Raw genomic sequence first — 18805 nt, forward strand, 5'->3', positions numbered from 1 at the left:
CTAAGATGGTCGCGATAGTTTCATCCTCGATAGGCTCCATGGCCACCACAGAATCCGAAGCAACAATGGCGGAAGGTTGATCAACCCTAGCCCCAGAAACCTCTACAACCTTACGACCTTTACCCTGTTCTCCACTTTTCCCTTGGTCAATGAAAATCTCAGAAGATAAAGATGAAGGATCAACGACTTTTGGGGTTTTTGAGATAGTCGCCTTAGAACTAGAGAGTGAAGGGAAATCTGGGTTAGAGGTGGTTTCAGTGGTTAGGACAGGGATGGTGATAGAGGATTCATCGAGGACGGAGGACTCAAGGGTTCTCTCTAGGTTAGTGATGATCGGAGAGGGGATTTTGGGGAGATTGTCAGCCATTAAAGAGATAAAGTTGAGAATCTTTGGAGAGGGTCTAATGAGGGAGTATGATTAGTGAAGAGAAGAGATGGTTTTTAAAAGAGAGAAGATAATTATTAGGAGAGAGATAGGAACCGGTTCTGAAACGGCGGTAGTGCTTGGGGAGATGCAACATTTCAGAGGGAGATGGAAAGGATTTGAAATGAAAAGACGTGACAACAGAGTCTGAAATGGTGGATGACATGGAAGTTGATATTTGTACCTTTACAAGACGTGTATTAAAGAATGCACATGACTACTAACCTTTGGTAAAAGAACTAGGTTCTTGACCTGTCTTTGAAAATTTCAATCCTCTTCCATTACCCATGCAATGCATCTACAACTTCTATAATCATCATGCGTGTTTACCTGCAACGATATTGAAGTAAGTTAGACTTGGCCAAAAAACACTTTAGCTAATTTTACCTGAAGGTGATTTTCATAGCCAACTGATGGGAAACATGTTCTCAATTAGGCTTCAATAGCCCCAGCTTCACCCTATTGCTTTCAAAATGTTCCCTACTCAATGCTTTGGTGAAGATAACTGCAATTTGGTCTTCTGTACTGCAGAACTTCATATAGATAAGCCCTTTCTCCACATTGTCCCTTAGAAAATGATGTCTCACATCAATGTGCTTGGTTCTTTTGTGTTGAACTGGATTCTTGGCTATGTTGAGTGCACTGGTGTTATCACATAGAAGAGGCACATAATCAGTAAATACCCCAAAATCCTCCAATTGTTGTTTGATCCATAGGAGCTGAGCACAATAGAAGGCTACATCTACATATTCTGCTTTAGCTGCTGAAAGAGCTACTGAGTTTTGCTTTCTTGTGCCCCAAGAGATGAGATATGATCCTAGAAAGTGAGCCATTTCAGAAGTACTTTTCCTGTCCATAAGATAACCTGCATAATCAGCATTAGCATATCCAATAAGATTAAAATTGTCACTTGAGGGGTAATACAGGACCAGGTCCTGTGTTTTCTTAAGATATCTCAAAATACTTTTGGCAACCTTCAGATGAGATTCCTTGGGATTTGACTGAAACCTTGCACATAGCCACACACTGATGATAATATCAGGTCTACTGGCAGTGAGATAGAGAAGAGACCCAATAATGCCTCTATACATAATTTGATTCACAAGAGATCCAGCCTCATCCATATCCAGTCGAGTGGTCGTTGCAATGGGAGTGTCTATCACTTTTGATGCTTCCATATCAAACCTCTTCAAGAGCTCCTTGATGTATTTTTGCTAACAAATGAATGTACCCTTTGTGGACTGCTTCACTTGAAGACCCAAGAAGAAATTTAGCTCCCCCATCATGCTCATTTCAAACCCACTTCCCATGAGTTTTGCAAATTCTTTACACAGTAAATCAGTTGTTGCCCCAAAAATGATATCATCAACATATACCTAAATAATGAGCAGGTTCATTCCCCGTTTCTTCAGGAACATGGTGTTGTCAATTTTCCCTCTTGTAAAACTATTTTCTAAAAGGAACTTTGACAGTCTTTCATACCAAGCTCGAGGAGCCTGCTTCAACCCATACAGTGCTTTGTCCAGTTTAAACACATATTCAGGGTGTTCATGACATTCAAACCCTGGAGGTTGCTTTACATAGGCTTCTTCCTTAAGAAGTCCATTCAAAAATGCACTTTTGACATCAATTTGGAACAGAGTGAATTTCATATGAGATGAATAAATGACTAGGATTCTAATAGCTTCCATGCGAGCAACCGGAGAAAATGTCTCATCATAATCAATTCCTTCCTCCTGATTGTAACCTTGAACCACTAGCCTAGCCTTGTTTCTTATAGTGTTTCCATGTTCATCAAGCTTATTCCTAAATACCCACCTGGTTCCTATAATGGTTCGATTTGAGGGTCTAGGTACCACGTGCCATACATTGATCCTTTCAAACTGATGCAACTCATATTGCATGGCTGTAATCCAGTCTACATCCTTCAAGGCTTCCTTGATATTTTTGGGTTCTATTTGGGAAAGAAATGCTGAGAAGGCAAGTGAATTTCTGGGTTTTGATCTGGTTTACACTCCAGAATCTAGAGGGGTAATTATGTTGTCAAGAGGATGAGAGCTTTTGTGTTTCCAGTTGGGTATATGAGGCTCATTTGTGGAGGAGCTGGGTATATCTAACTGGTTCCCTTGTGTTCTTCTCTCAGGTACTCGTGGAGTACCTTGCACTGCATCAACCATTATTTCTTCAGCTTTAGTGGTTGTAATTGAGGTGCCTGGTTCTCTTGAGGAAGAGGCAACATTGTTTCCACTTGGCTCCTTCACTTGGCTCATCATGTCTGCGTTTCCATTTGTCATGTCAATGACTTCACCTAGAACCAGTAAAAGCTCCCCATCTTGATCATCCTTGTTGCTTTTCTCATAAGAGGGATAAGATTCATCAAAGATTGCATGAACAATTTCCTCAACACATTGAGTCCGCTTGTTGTATATCCTGTAAGCTTTACTTTGAGAAGAATACCCCAAAAAGATTCCTTCAACACTCTTGGCATCAAATTTACCAAGCTGATCCTTTCCATTGTTGAGAACATAGCATTTGCACCCAAATATTCTTATGTGAGTCAGCTTGGGTTTCCTTCCGTTCAGCAACTCATATGGGGTTTTGTTCAGGAGAGATCTGATTATGCACATGTTCACCAAGTAGCAGACAGTGTTGACAGCTTCAGCCCAGAAGTTCTTTGCAATCCCACTGTCGATCAATATTGTTCTTGCCATTTCCTCAAGAGTTCTATTCTTCCTTTCCACAACTCCATTTTGCTGGGGAGTTCTTGGGGCTGAAAAGTTGTGGGTAATGCCATTTTCATTACAAAACTCATCAAATTTGGCATTGTCAAATTCTGTTCTATGATCTGATCTAATACATGCAACTCTAGACTCTATCTTCACCTGTATTTTCTTCACAATGGCCACAAATACCTCAAAGGTTTTATCTTTTGTTCTAAGAAATAGAGTCCATGTGAATTTGGAGTAGTCGTCTACTATCACAAAGATGTACCTTTTTTCTCCCCTGTTTTGCATTCTCATAGGGCCACAAAAATCCATATGAAGAAGATCGAGTCGCTTTGAGGTGCTGACATCCTTTTTAGACTTAAACGAGGACTTCACATGCTTCCCTCTAGCACATGCATCACAGACTTTCTGTACTTTGAACTTTGACATGGGCAGACCACGGACCAGGTCCTTTTGAATTAGTTTATTTAGAAGAGAGAAGCTTGCGTGCGCTAGTCTTCTGTGCTAGAGTTCAACATCATCATCAACAACTTTCAGACAACTCAGATCACTACTTTGTATAGACTCGAAATCAGCAACATAAATGTTTTTGTATCTCTTGGCCACAAGTACCACTTCACCAGTTACCAGATTAGTAACTGTACATATCTTGGACAAGAACTCCACCTTGTTTCCTTTATCACAGATCTGAGAAACACTCAAGAGACTATACTTAAGACCGTTGGCATAGTACACATTCTCAATAGAGTGACTAAGTGATTTCCTGACTTTTCCAACTCCGAGAATGTACCCCTTTTTTCCATTGCCAAAGAATACACTTCCTCCTTGCAGGGCTTTTAGTGAAAGAAAGTCCATGGTGTTCCCAGTCATGTGCTTTGAACATCCATTATCCATGAACCATTGCTGATTGCTTCCTTTTATTGTTCCCTGCACAAGGAAATTAAGAGTTAGTTTTAGGAACCCAAACAAGTTTGGGTCCCTTGTAGTAAGCAAGAGGATGAATAAGAGCTCTCTTAGTCCATGCAGGTAACATGCATTTTTTATGGGTGGCACCTGGTCCCTTTTTAGTAGTTACATTTTCAGCAAACACTTTATTTTTCTGAATAGACTGGACCCTGGCTTGGCAATTTTCCTTGAAATGCCCATTGTTCCCACAGTGGGTACACAGTCAGTTATCCGGTATAGCAACATATTTTCTATGGGGTTTGTAAGGGGTTTTCTCCCTTTGAAACCTTATTCCCTGCCTGTTTCCACCATTATTAACATACATGGCAGTGATAGCTTTCGAGGACCAGGTCTACTTGAGGGACTTTTCAAAATCATTTTTTACTCTTTCCAGTTCAGTTTCGAGATGCTTGTTTTTCTCAGTTTCAACACACAAGCTAGTTTTCACAGGTTTCAACTCGTTTTCAAGCCTAACGTGTGCCTCACTGGCTACCTCTTTTCCTTTTCCAGAATTTCCAGGTCTAGACTCAATTCCTAGTCCCTCTATATTTTCCCTTATGTCTGCGATCACTATCAAAAGATCATCTCTCTTCTCCTCAATTTCAGTCACTCTCTTCACTAAGGCCTCTTTTTCTTTACTAAAATTCTCAATGGTTTCCTTATAGTCAATAGCTACAACCACTAAATCATCTCTTTCATATTCTATGCTAGCAATTTTTTTAGTTAAAACAGTTTTTTCTTTCTCCAAATCACTTATGGTTTCCTTCAGATCAACTACACACACTACCAGATGATCTCTAGTTTGTCCAGCTTCTCCTAGCTCTAAGGTAAAAACATCTTTATCCTCCACAAGACTATGATAGACATCAATCAATACACTAGCTAAAGACATAAGTTTCTTAGGGGAGTAGGATTTCAGATTTCTCTGAACATCCCTGAAGTTTACCTCACTATTGTCATCATCCTCATCATCATCTGATTGGGCCATCAAAGCAATTATTGAATCATATTCATTTTCTTCACTTTCAACTACCATCATGGAACTGTCATCTACATCAGTTTCTTCTTCAGACTCACTAGAGGAGTCTCCCCATGCTGCAAGAGCCTGCTTCACCACATTGTCACTCGATCTCTTCCTTACGAGCTTGTTCCTGGGAATGATTTCACCAAGTGAGTGTAGCTCATTTATGATGGAAGTGGATCTTGTGTGCATATCTTGAATAGATTCATCGTCTTTCATCCTAAAGAGTTTATACTCGGTGGTGAGCATATCAATATTAGATTGCTTTACTTGAGTGGTTCCCTCATGTGCTATCTGCAAAGCTTCCCATATCTCCTTGGTAGTTTCACAAGCTGAGATCCTATTGTATTAATGAGGTCCTATTCCACATACTAAAATTTTCTTGGCATGAAAATTTTTCTCCACAACTTTCCTATCTGCATCAGTGTATTCTTTTCTGGTCTTTGGCATCGTCAATGGAAGATCTCCGACGTTATTCATTGGGAAATAAGGACCATCACATATGACATCCCACAACTCAAAATCTTCAGCCATGATAAAATCATACATTCTTGTTTTCTACCACCCATATTATTGCCCATTGAACCTGGGTAGTCTATACATAGATTGACCTTCTTCAAAATTTGGTGGAGCAGCCATAAGGATCCTTCCTAGGTGTTAGCCTGATAGGAGGAACCCGCTCTGATACCAATTAATAGTTTATATGAGTCCACTAAACTATAGAGTGCCAAATCCTCTATGAGTTTCCACTGAGAATACTAATAAAATAGTAAGTAAATAAGATAAGGAGTTTTACGTGGAAAAATCCATGCTCAAGGGGATAAAAAAAAACCATGACCTACACTGGTAGGATTTCAACTTCACTATGAGCAACTTTTAGATTACAACCTATGCAATCTAGGAATTAAACTCTTAATCCCTCACTAACTCGTAATACACCTATTACAAGCCACTTTGCAATACACCTATTACAAAGACTTCAACTCATGACTAACTCTAGTCACGACACAAACACAACGGGTTTATGGTTTTACAAAAGGGTTCCTAAGAAACGCTTCTAGCTAAGCAATTTAGGAATTACAATGATGAACAATTACAAAGTTATAACTCAACTAAGGACAACAAAATACTCGATTTAGGAACTGGTCCGTAGTAGCGTTTTACTTTGTTCTTGAGGCTCTTGAGAATTAAATTCGCTGTCTTAGAAGGCTTGAATGCTTGAAAAAAATTCTCAAGTGTTCAAGTGATGTTTTTTTGTAATATTCTTGTTAATGCAACTTTTATGACAATGATGTAAGCACTTGGTAGGTCAAAAGACAAGTGACTGCAGAACTGTGCTGCACTGTGTGCACTATTTCTGTGGCAGACACTTTCCAGCTGTACGTAGTTGACTTTCGTACTGTTGTCAGGGACACACAATGGATCAAGTCCCTGAGTTACTTCTTTGTCTTCTATAGTTGCAGCAGTTCACATTGTCTAGAGTCCTAGTTGGAGTCCGTTGATTAGCAATGTATACCAAGTGTGTCAGGTTCCCTATTTGATTCTTGACAGTAAGTTTGTTAGATCATCAAAACATAAGGCTAAGATATTGAAAACCCATCAATTTTTGATTGGTGTGCTTGTTGTTGCCCTTATTTTTACCTTTCCTAAGCCAAGGGTCTACAAAAAATAGCATCTCTACCTTCTTGAAGGTAGGGGTAAGGTTTGCGTTCATACCACCTTTCCTGATTCACATTTGTGAGATTACACTGGGTTTTATTGTTGTTGTTGTTATTGTTGTTATTGTTGTATTATGACATGTTTGAAGTTACTTTTTTCATTACTTTATTAGTTACTCCGTTTGTATCAATTAATCTGTCACTCTTTCCGTTTTTAATATGTCCCAAAAAATTTATTTTTCTATATTTAGAAGCAATTTATTTCTTATTTTATACTTAATGAGAATATTAATAACCAGATAATTTTTAAGGCTTATTTTGGATCACAAGCTTGTGATTTACAATTAGATTTGATTTTGTGGTTCTAAAAATACGTGATTTATTTTTATGCTAGTCGTTAAGTAGTAGATGCTAAGTGTGAGACTAAAAAATGAGATAAGAACTTGAAAGCAATATGTTTAGGCAAACCGAGTGGTTGAGAATCGGGGCTTCCAGCTAGGTTATACGGGCCCTCGAGGTCGAACTCGGTACTAAGCTGTGGGCAGCCGATGAAGGACTAATAGTTTTGAGAGCTTTGATGAAGGCTCTTTATGATCAATAATGGGCAGTAAATGAAGAACAATAAATGAAACATAATAAATGTAAGCAATAAATGTAAATAATAGAATCAAGAGAGAATGTGTTTAAGTTAAAGAGCAGAGAATGTTCTTTCTTCTTGTATTGAATGTTGTGTGTTCAATTCATGTGTGTTAAAAAATGACAAGAGTCCCCTTTATATATGAGGAGGAATCCCAACATAGTACAAATGCATTTATTAGAAGGATTTGAGGCTAGTACAACCATTTAATGCCACGGTACGGGCTTGAACTAGCCTAATAGACTTGGTCAGCTTTAATCACGTGCCTTGGGAACTTCCCGTTTGTCCATCATAGCCTTTGATTTCACTACCTCGAGGTCGATCATTAAGAATCCTCGGGGTCGAACCTCGAGCCGGGCCTCTAGACTTCAGGATGCGGTCTCACAAAGCGCCATAATGATCATAAAATCGGACCCTCTGTTTTTTACCATATACAGATAGTCCCCGTATTTCTTAGATTAAAATGATAAGAAATGATTTTGACGTCGATCTCCTCAAGCCTCTCGTAATGACATCATGCTTATGATGTAAGATTTTGTGATAACTGAGACGTCCCATCGGTTCGTCTATCCAGAAGCATTCAATGTAGCATCGGTTTATTTCCCAAAAGCAATAATATTGTCGCCGATCCGTTTTCCAAAATTCATTGATTGTGCCTTTCGATATGTTTCCCAAAGGCATTGATTGCGTCGTCGATTACGCTACCGCCTTTCTATAAATGGAAGCTTTCTTGAACCCAAACTCCATCCAGTCATTCTTCAACAGCCTTTAACTCTTTTCCTCTCTTCATCCTCTTCCAACTCTATTTTCCTTGTTCCAAGTCCGTGACCGTAAGGTCACACGACATCGGTCTTGCCAGTTATACCATGGATCCTTGTCAGAACCTTTCCCCACTGAGTGCGATCGTACTGGTTTGTTGTTGTTATTGTTGCTGTTGTTGGTCCGAAATAATGATGGGGGGCTTTGAATTTTAGAACAAAATTTGGCCTTTTAAGCCCTGTTGATAGTCCTCGAGGGAGAATCTGCTCGAACATCTGAGAATAAAGATAGCCCTTAAATGCACAGTCCTTCACACAAGTAAAATTAATATTTCATGATTCAGTTGAAAATGCACAGTCCTTCTCCTTAGAAAGGAAAGAGCAGGAATTACAAATGATCTTACAAAATTCTAATGGAAGAGATATATATAGAGGAGACTCAATCTGTTTCATGACTCTTTGATATAGTTAGAAAGTCAAGTAAAAAATAAAGATAGCAAAATAGATCCATAATTACTTATCAAATAATTTCTTGCTTTTGAGTCATATATGAAATCAATTGAAAGGTAAAGTCCAAAAAGCAGAAGAAAGAAATACAATTATGCGAATGTGAAGATCCATACTTGTGTGACCAGGAGGTAAAACATATTCTATTGATTGTCTAACTTTGTTGTCAGCAGTCGTCAAACTAATCTGAAAATGTGGATAATTTGCCAGCAGTCAATTTGGAATAAGTTTTATACTTGTCAAGCGAAGATTATAGAACAGAGGGTTAGTTATGATACATCTAATGAGAGAGATGAATTCTATTAAACCTATTATTGGAAAAATAGTAGAAAAACAGGAAAACAAAATAACTATGCAACTTTCCATCGTATATTTGAAATGTTTCTAAAAATGAACTTGGAGAAGAAATCTTAATACGCTTTGCGAACAGATAAATAAGCATCACATGTTAAAAGTACCTTTTACCCCTTTTTCCCTTTTCTCTCTCTTAGAAATGCAGTCTGGCTTTGCAACATAGCAATAATAGTTTTGAGCACAGTAAACTCTAAATATCCATTCAGTTTATCGGTGATAACTGATGCATGATTTGCGTACTAACTTAAAATACATAAATATAAGCATTATTGTATCAGTCCCATCCTTCATTGGTACAAAATATTGTGTTAATTCTTATTACATAGCATTGGTAGTTAAAGTTCCTTATTCCAAAGTTTATGTGACTACTACTAGGACAACATCATACAGGTTTAGTCTTATAACAATGATTAGATAGAAATGTTGCCAAATGAATAATTAAAACAAGAAAGACCAACTTCAGATTAAAGCAAAATTAGGTTCTGAAGTATAGCAATGAAAGATCCTAATGCTATTGATGCAAGAAAATGTATCTTGATTATCAATTAACGTTGAAGCAAGAAAAGAAAAACAAGCCAGATCAACATAATTAGACAGAGATGGAACAAACTATACAGAACGTACAAACAGTAAAATCAAATAGATATAAAATTGATCTATATATTGCCCGTCAAAATACTTGACTCTTTTTTTCAAAACAATAAAGGTTTAGCAAGGATTTGCAACCACAGAAGCTAACCCTTGGTTATTGCATAGTAAAAATTTCAACCAGGAACATGTTTCTTTAGTCAGTTGTTATAAATAGAAACCATGTGTGTACTGTTTTAAGATACCCCTTTTTCGGCATGTTTAAATTGCAATCGGGAATTATGATATGATGATGGGAAGAGTCTATAACATATACCATCTTAAGTGCTAGCACATGAAAGTAGCAGGTCATTTTTTATTTCCTTTCACCCATGTGCTATCCTAGTAAGAAAACAAAAGCATTGATACATAAACCCTTTGTTCACCGAGAGTTCAGGATAAGTTTGATCATGGTTCTCAACCATTATTGGCTGGGACTGAGTATTAACATCACAAGATAATTCAGAAAAGCTAAAAGCTATCGCAGCAAATATGGAGTAGCAATTCAATCAAAAGACAACAAGAAATTATTTAGCAGGAGGTAAAAAATTGCTAATTGACTGATAGGTAAGCATATAGTTGTAGATTATGTATAGGTGTAAACAATAATAACTAGTAGAGAAGTCAGGGGTGTCTAAATTTAAAGAAATAAATACACAAACAAATCAAGGGGATTTTATATATAGTATATATACATAGAAAAAATTAACTTTGACTTATTCAAAGAATGTATTTTTTTCGCCGAAAACGTTTCACTCACGATAATCATCAACAATGATTAAAAAAAGAATAGAAAAATATTGTTCAATCGGTGATTAACTTTAGAAATTAAATTAGAAAATATACCAATACCTCAACAATCAAGAGCAGAAAAAACTTTTTGTCCTGCCTCTAAGGAGTTTTTTGCCTATAGTGTACCACCCAAATATCACTTGTCCTTCTGTGCAGAAGCAACATATCTGGAATACTGGTGTTTCAATGTCTTTTGCTCGACACCTGCATTCAATTATTATCCAATCAATTCAAACACACTAAAGATTTTTACACCAAAGCGCAATAGTTCTTTAGAAAAGTTGTTACAAGAAGCAACAATAAGCAAAATAAAAGAAGCAATAACATTCCACAATAACAAAATTTGAGATAAGTCCAACTGTTAAAGCTTCGGCTTTTACTCTATATGAATCTATTGTTAGGATTCTACATCCCGTTTCTGACATTATATGAAAAACTTCGATATTAAGCCTGTATGGAACAAACTGCAATAGTTATGGCTGATAACTATATACTCAACTGAGTGAGACATCTACATAAGTTCATTATGCATAACATCATATATGATTTCTGCAATATCCATGTTTCAAAATTTGCATCCTTGCCAAGGATTGTATTGGAAAAATTCTACTTTTCATCAATACCATTCGTTACGTTAACCGCTGCCAAAATGCATAAAACTACAGAAGCTAAGGCTAAACAACTTTGAGTACAACCTTTGTACTTCATACACAATTAAAGTAAGCAAAAGCAACACATCAGTGGAAGATAGAAGAGTCCTTTGCGGACATACAGAGAGGAAGATGAATCTTAACCATTTAACAACTGCTAAATCCTCTGAAGACTGTAGTCTGGAGGCAGAACAAGAAAGTGATGTGAACCAAGATTCTGAAGACATACTGTTCTTCATATCCATGTTATACTATAAAAAATTCATCCTTTATGTCCTTGTATTCCCTGAATCTGCATACCCTGAAAGAATGTGAAATTTTTATTTAGCAAGAGAAGATATTTGTAAAAAATGAAATCACATGAACATTGTGTGAGTTGGAAAAAGCACCAACGAAAGAGAATAAAAAAGAGAAAGAGAAATCTGCAGGAAATGTGAAAGTGTAAAGAGAAAGAGAAAGAGACCTTTCAGAAGTAAATATAATGGTTGTTAGCTACTGGACCAAAATATTGTACAATAAAAATTCATCAACTTTCACAGTACAACAAAAGTTCATGTAGGGCAAATATACAAAAAGGAAACTTTAGCAACAATTTAGAGTAATATGATAAAGGAGATGCTGATTATGAATGAAAAGACAATCTTTTTTTTAGCAAAAAGTTAATGAGTACCATTTCAACTAACATTTAGCATTGTTAAAAAAGTTAATTTGGATAGTTAGAGATTTCATTTTCTATTTCATTTTTTTTTTGGTTCCTGAAATTCAGCAAAGTAAGTCCAGTAGCTTCCAAGGAATTGTAACCATATGATAAAAATTGCTTTTGGTCAAAGCATATTTCTCAGACATCATGCACTTTCAGGTTACTACGGGTTCATTATCCAGAAGCAGCAGATAGCCTTGTCTGGCCAGACTTCTCTTATTAGTATCTTTGTATATCATATGTCCTATTTAATTATTATTTTTAAGACTAAACAACAATGTTAATGATGAGAAAATTATTATAATAGTCAAAATAATATTTTTTTCACCTCTCTTCTTAGAGAATTGCAAATGACAAATTAGAAAACCTTTTACATGAATTAGTAGCATTTCTAGGCAGCCAAAATTCAAAGAAGAACAAAAATTCTAGCAAAAACGAAAGTATATTTATTTATCAGTAGCAAAAATAAAGTATTTATAGTGTAATATATCAAATGAATTGAGGGAACTCCTTTTTGGGGAAAAGACAGTAATTGAATAAAAGAGCCTAAGCCGTTAGTTTCAATCCTTCCTTTTCAAAGGAATCTCAGGAACTTGCAGTACATTCTTTAGCCATTGTACACCGGGAAAACTAAACAAATTATAGAAAATTTCAAAAAGGGGTAGCAGAAAGAACAGTCAGAGAATGAAAATTAAAATAAAATCTAAGCAACTTGATTGGAAGCAATTTGAAAGCAATGGATATATGAGAAGAAAAATGTTGTTGTATATCCTATTTGGCAAACTCGTGTATAACTACAAATGACCTTTCACCATCGTGTGTAGAAACTGATACATATGCTTTAACTGCGTGCGTCATTTTTATTTTGGGAGTTCCGAAGTACATGTTCCAACTCTGTTTAGTTCAGCATATGCTATAGAGTAACATGTAAAAGATTCACAAGAAAGCCTTCTGAATGATTTTATCTTACATTATATTGTTTGTAGAATGATCATCATTACTATCTGAGTTTTTCGGCCGAATTAATATCTTGATACAATTCGATGCTTTTTCTCTTGACAGTGCAACATAAAGCTAGCCATGTGAAAATACTGGTTCTCATAAATATATTCCAATAAAATTTAGTGTTTGACCTTGTGCTTTATTTATAGTTATAGAAAAACACAATTTTACTGGAAATTGTGTTCTTTTAAACTGCATTGGTGATTTTTTATCTTTTGATGACATTAATGGTATTCTCGGAATGAACACATGTGTATTTTTAAAGTCACCGCTTGCAATTTTTACGCTAATAATATGTGTGTTAAAATCACAACATGTCAATCTTGTGCCATTGCATAAACCTTTACAAGGATTCAAATTTTATAGTAATATAATTGGACAATTTTCTTTCAAAGTTAATATGTAAGGAGGTAAACCGTCAGGATTTAATGAGTGCAAAAAATCTTCATACTCGCTTTGATCATTCGATACACATATTTCATCAATTGCAACAAATGTTTTAGCTTCTTTTGAAAATTTGGCTATAAGCATATCATTTATTTCATTTACAAAATCATGTTTCATTGTCAAAATAACACAGGAAGCCACAGAAGATGCATCACACAAGAAATCATGCATATTAGGAAATGTTGTTTCAAATAATGCATTCAAAGATTCTTGTTCAGTAGTATAAGGGACAATAAATGAATTTGAAATTTCAATTTTGTTTTCCGAAGTAAGAAGTTCTTTTCTATTTCCTATTCTCATCAAATATTCACAAAAGGTTGGATTAGTTTTTGCATGCATGTTTTCTGACAGTTGCAATTTTTTAAGTCAGGGCCAAATCTCAGAATATAATAAACTTTCATGAATAATATCTTCTCTTTTTTTGTTTCGAACTACTGGTAGAGTTTGTCCAAAATCACTACCAAAGACAACAACTTTACCACCAAAAATCACATTAGTATTCAAGAGATCTTTCAAAAGTAGATCAAAAGTTTCAATCATTTTCTTTTTTGCCATCGATACTTTATCCCATACAATTAGTTTTGCATATCGAATCAAACAAGCAAGTGAACTTTGTTTTCTAATACTGCAACTAAATTTTTCATCAATGTCAATGAGAATTTTAAAACGGGAATGAGTTGTACGGCCACCTGGAAGAATCGAAGCCGCAACTCCAGAGGTTGCTGTTGCTAGAGCAATAAATCCTTTAGATCGCACAATAGCTAATAAGGCACGATATAAAAAAGTTTTACCTGCTCCTCAAGGAACTTCAACAAAAAAAGCTCTTTCTCTGTTCGAAGATATTCTTTCTATAATCACATTGTATGCCATCTGTTGTTCACGGTTCAACTTTTGTCGCAGTGTAACGATCCGGTCGGTCGTTTCGAGAGTTGTAGACCCATTTCCCCATTTTCTGCTTGTTTTGTATTCTACGACTGCATTATGACTTACCGGGTTAGTTGGTTCGGGTTCGGAGTGATTTCAGAATGAATTGAGACACTTAGTCTCTTAAATGAAAGTCTAAGTTGGAAAAGTTGGCCGGATGTTCACTTATGTGTAAACTGTTGATACCCAATTTTTTTCCTCATATATTTTAAATATGCATACATACTTTCAAAATATTGTACATACATTTACAAACATGCACACGTATTTTTACAATTTTTCTATAATTTTTAAAGGCCTTAAATCAATTTATTTATGTATTTTTAATTATATAAATATTCAATAATTATCCCTCATATTACTTTATGATGATTTAATCATCTAAATTTATCATTTATGCTCATATAAGTATTTAAATATTTTAATTGTATTTTTACAATCACATTTGCATTTTTAGGCTAGAATTATATAGTTTTGCAACAATAGCCTATATATATGCAAAATTGTATTATCCATACAGAAAATGACTTTTCATATTTTTATAATATTAAGTAAGTACTTTAAAACATTTTCTCACATAAATGACATTTTTATCATTTATAAAATTGTTTTACTGAATTAATCGAGTATTTAAAATATAGCCCTAGAAAAGACCCAATTTCAAACCAGCCCAAAACCCAAGCCCAAATCCCATCTGACCCTAACAAGTCTACTGTCATGACCCGGATTTCTCACCCTCGGGAGTCGTGATGACGCCTACTAATGAAAGCAAGCTAACTGTTTGAACAAATTATCTTTTTCCCATTTTTAACCCTTTAACAATTACGAAATAATAGCTTATAAACACTAGAGTTTTAAACAAGCACAAGAAACAATAAAACCATTTGAATATATATCCAATACAATATCTTAAACAAAGTCCACCTAGAACTGGTGTCACAACTCCACAGATGTTCTAGAATTACTACAAACAAGGTATGAAAATAAATAATACACTGTTTTTGAAATATGTAAATAAAACAGAATGAAGGGATAGAGGGAGACGCCAGGGCCTGTGGATGCCTGCAAGACTACCTCGAAATCTCCGACTGGACTGAAGGCAGCCACCCAAGCTAAGGTCCGAATGTTGCTGCTCCGGGATCTGCACACAGTGCAAAGTGTAGCATCAGCACAACCGACCCCATGTGCTGGTAAGTGCGTAGTCTAACCCCGACGAAGTAGTGACGAAGCTAGGACCAAACTACCAAATAAACATGTACAGTTATATCATATACAGCAGAAAATTAAATAGAAATATATAATTAAGGATGGGAGGGGGGACATGCTGCGGGGGAATATCATTTACCAACAGTAACTCAGGAGAAAAGCATAAAGAACAATTTAAAATATGTGGCAGAAAGACTAAGGAAACCGTAACCAATCAATTTTATTGTTGTTGCGCGCAACCCGATCCAAATCATAAAAATACTATTGTGGCGTGCAATCCGATCCATATCATTTATAATTGTTGTGGTATGCAATACGATCCAATTATAATGTTGTTGGGGTATGCAACCCGATCCAAATATAATATTGTTGTGGCGTGCAACCCGATCCCAATATACAATTCAACAACAATCATAAAAGAGTCCCAGCAAGGGAACAATAAGGAAACAACACTATTCCGACAAGGGAATCGACAATATAAGTAAATACGTCCCGGCAAGGGAATCAGCTATAATCAAACTTATTCCAACATTTAACTTCACAAAAGAAACCTCAACTAGCACCAATACTCAACCATAAGCAATTTTCACGAGAATAATCAATTCTTGCTCAACACAGAGAATCAACAACTTAGGCATTCGTAGTACTTATTAAGAACACAACGATTTTAATTTAAGACTCATGGGCATGCTTGACACCAACGTATAGATACTCGTCACCATGCCTATACGTCGTACTCAACAAATAACACATAGCAAATAGGACATAACTCTTAATCCCTCAAGCTAAGGTTAGACCAAACACTTACCTCAAACTTCCACGGCCAACTCAAGCCTCAAACACCACTTTTCCTTTAGAAATCGCCTCAAAATAACTCGTATCTAGTCCAAATTGATTTAACAACATCAATAAATGCTAAAGAATTCATACCCAATACTTAATTATAGGTTTTCTATCATTTTTTCCAAAAAGTCAAAAATTTACCCCGTGCCTGCTTGGTCGAAACTCGAGGTTCGGACCAAAACCCAATCACCCATTCACCCACGAGCTCAAATATGCAATTAATTTTGGAATCCGACCCCAAAATGAGGTCTAAATCCCAATTAATCAAAAAGATCTAACTCTACCCAATTTCCTAATTTCTACCATGAAAACCTTAGATTTTAGGATGAAAATTGATTAAATGCAATGGGAAAGCGAAAGAAAAAGGTTAGAATCATATACCAATGTTTTGGGGAAGAAATTATTCTTTGAAAATCGCCTCAATGTTCCCAAATTTCAAAAATATGAAGTAAATAGGTTCTGCCCGTTTTTGCTTATGTTTTAAAATCACTGGGCAGGCCTTCATCGCGTTCGCGATGGACCTGTTGCGTTCGCGATGGGTCAGGCCCAGCTGACCATCGCGTTCGCGATCAGAAGCTCGTATTCGCGAAGCTTTAGCTCCCAGAGTCATCGCGTTCGCGGTCAGGTGGCCACGTTTGCATAAGGTAAGTTTGAAATCCCTCCCCCAGGCCAATAACCCTACGCGTTCGCGTAGGGTATACACCCCCACAGCTTCGCGTTCGCGTCCTAAGCTCCGCGTTAGCGAAGAACAATTTTCACATAAGGGATATTACCTTCTGCGCTAGCGAGTGAAGCCACGGGAATGCGAAGCACAAAATCCCTGTGTACCAGAAACTGAAAACCTGCAACTTTTTCTAAGTTCAAAACCTTCCGAAACCTATTCGAAACTCACCCGAACCCTCGGGGCTCCAAACCAAACATGCATACTAACTCAAAAATATCATATGAACTTATCCGTACAATCAAATCGCCAAAATAACATCTTAAACAATGAATTTAGCATAGAAATCTAAGAAAAACATCAAAACTTTCAAAGTATCAATTTTCACAACTACGGGTCCGAATCACATCAAACGACTTCCATTTCTTACCAAATTTTACAGGCTCAACTTAAATCACATATAAGACCTGTACCGAGATCCGGAACCAAAATGCGGGTCTGATACCAACAACTTTCAAACATTTTTCAATTCTAAAAACTCATATATATTCCAGAAAATATTTTTTTTAAAACTTCATTTCTCGGGCTTGGGACCTTGGAATTTGATTCCGGGAATATGCCCAAGTCCCATATTTTCCTACGGATCATCTGGCACTATCAAATCAAGGGTTTGAGTCCGTTTACCCAAAATGTTGACCGAAGTCAACTTAAATTCATTTTAAAGGCAAATTTTATTTTTTTTACAGATTTTTACATAATGGCTTTCTGGCTATGCGCCCGGACTGCGCACATAAATCGAGGTGATTCAGAGAGAGGTTTTTAAGGACTCAGAACATAAAATTTATTTCTAAAACAAGTGATGACCCTACCCGACCCAGGTCTTGTTAGATCTTGGCCGTTGATCATTTTGATCAATGGTCCAGATCTCCCCTTACCTAAATTATATACCCTCAAACCCTAATCATTTTACCACCCCTCCCTGCCATCATCTGTTCCTCTCATCTCTCAAATGCTCTCAACCTAAACCCTAATTTCCAAATGTCGTCACTCACCTACTACTCTCCTATGGTGGTTCTACACCACCTTAGGCCTCTTATGGCCTCTTGTTTTCTATGGCGTCTCTATTATTGGATCCTTGAAGAGATCCTCAAGGGACCTAGGCGGTCTATTTACACATTGGATTTTCTTGCTAGTTTCAAGCTATTTTTGCCGGATCTTGAGTAAGATATTTCTCATTTTTCGTCTTGGATCCGTGGTTCCCTAAGTTTGTGCATGTCTCTGTTGCTTTTCCAAAAAAAAAAACCCTAATTTTTATCCTTTTATCTTCTCAGATCTATCCAGATCTGAGATGAATCGAGTCTATTCCAGATGTTTTCACGAAAGTCTTATGGTTTTCAATCGATTCTCCGATTTTCCTGAAAACTATGGTTCACTGAACTCACTCTTTTAAAGACTTTCCATTTTTTGAGTGTTTAATCGTGATTCTTAAGTGTTGCTGACTGATCGTGTTAATATTGTTTGGACCCTAGTCGATTTATGCTAAAAGCCCTAATTTCTTATATTTTTGCTTCAATTCTGAATCTTTCTGTGTTACTGGCTACATTGTTTGGTCTGTGTTTTGACTCTCATGATTTTCCTTAATCCAATTCAGTATCTGGTGACTTCTACCCTAGTTCATCTCTACTAGGGTTTCTGAGTCGATCTCTTGTCTAATTCATGTATGTTTATGAAGTTTTGTTCAACCTACTCATCTATTTGTGGAAAACTGATATATTTCCCTCTCTTTAAACCAGTGTTATTTTGAATTTCGATTTACTGATTTTCTTGGTTGAAAAGTATGTGTTGATTCTTGATTTATTCCCTTGTTTACGACTCTAATTATTCTTATTACCTTGTTGTCTGTAATATTACTGATTCTTCACG

The 18805-nt window shown here is 36.3% G+C and overlaps 2 protein-coding genes and 1 long non-coding RNA gene across 3 annotated transcripts; all 3 read right to left on the bottom strand.

Annotated features, from left to right (window-relative positions):
- Nucleotides 1-691: 691 nt before the first annotated feature.
- On the bottom strand, nucleotides 692-1548 carry LOC107793900 (secreted RxLR effector protein 161-like). The gene is made up of 2 exons (XM_016616345.1): nucleotides 1108-1548; nucleotides 692-754 (listed from the first exon to the last, which is right to left on the bottom strand). Exons 1-2 carry the CDS (start codon nucleotides 1546-1548, stop codon nucleotides 692-694), a joined length of 504 nt encoding a protein of 167 aa, XP_016471831.1.
- A 5965-nt stretch (nucleotides 1549-7513) lies between these two features.
- On the bottom strand, nucleotides 7514-11877 carry LOC107793901 (uncharacterized). The gene is made up of 3 exons (XR_001649834.2): nucleotides 11244-11877; nucleotides 10510-10653; nucleotides 7514-8445 (listed from the first exon to the last, which is right to left on the bottom strand). It is a non-coding gene; the product is annotated as an uncharacterized LOC107793901 (long non-coding RNA).
- Nucleotides 11878-13161: 1284 nt separating this feature from the next.
- On the bottom strand, nucleotides 13162-13803 carry LOC142174456 (uncharacterized). Its single transcript, XM_075240252.1, has 2 exons — nucleotides 13710-13803; nucleotides 13162-13592 (listed from the first exon to the last, which is right to left on the bottom strand). Exons 1-2 carry the CDS (start codon nucleotides 13801-13803, stop codon nucleotides 13162-13164), a joined length of 525 nt encoding a protein of 174 aa, XP_075096353.1.
- Nucleotides 13804-18805: the final 5002 nt, after the last annotated feature.

The sequence above is a fragment of the Nicotiana tabacum genome, chromosome 20, assembly GCF_000715075.1.
Source record: "Nicotiana tabacum cultivar K326 chromosome 20, ASM71507v2, whole genome shotgun sequence".
Classification (NCBI taxonomy): Eukaryota; Viridiplantae; Streptophyta; class Magnoliopsida; order Solanales; family Solanaceae; genus Nicotiana; species Nicotiana tabacum.

Bases quoted from the DNA above. Each gene is read 5' to 3' on its own strand.
- LOC107793900 (XM_016616345.1), bottom strand. From the start codon at position 1,548: ATGGATGAGGCTGGATCTCTTGTGAATCAAATTATGTATAGAGGCATT. The intron at 755-1,107 runs GTATTTACTGAT...ATATCGTTGCAG, and splicing joins AACAATTGGAGGATTTTGGG to GTAAACACGCATGATGATTA.
- LOC142174456 (XM_075240252.1), bottom strand. From the start codon at position 13,803: ATGGCAAAAAAGAAAATGATTGAAACTTTTGATCTACTTTTGAAAGAT. The intron at 13,593-13,709 runs GTAGTGATTTTG...TGCAACTGTCAG, and splicing joins TGGTAAAGTTGTTGTCTTTG to AAAACATGCATGCAAAAACT.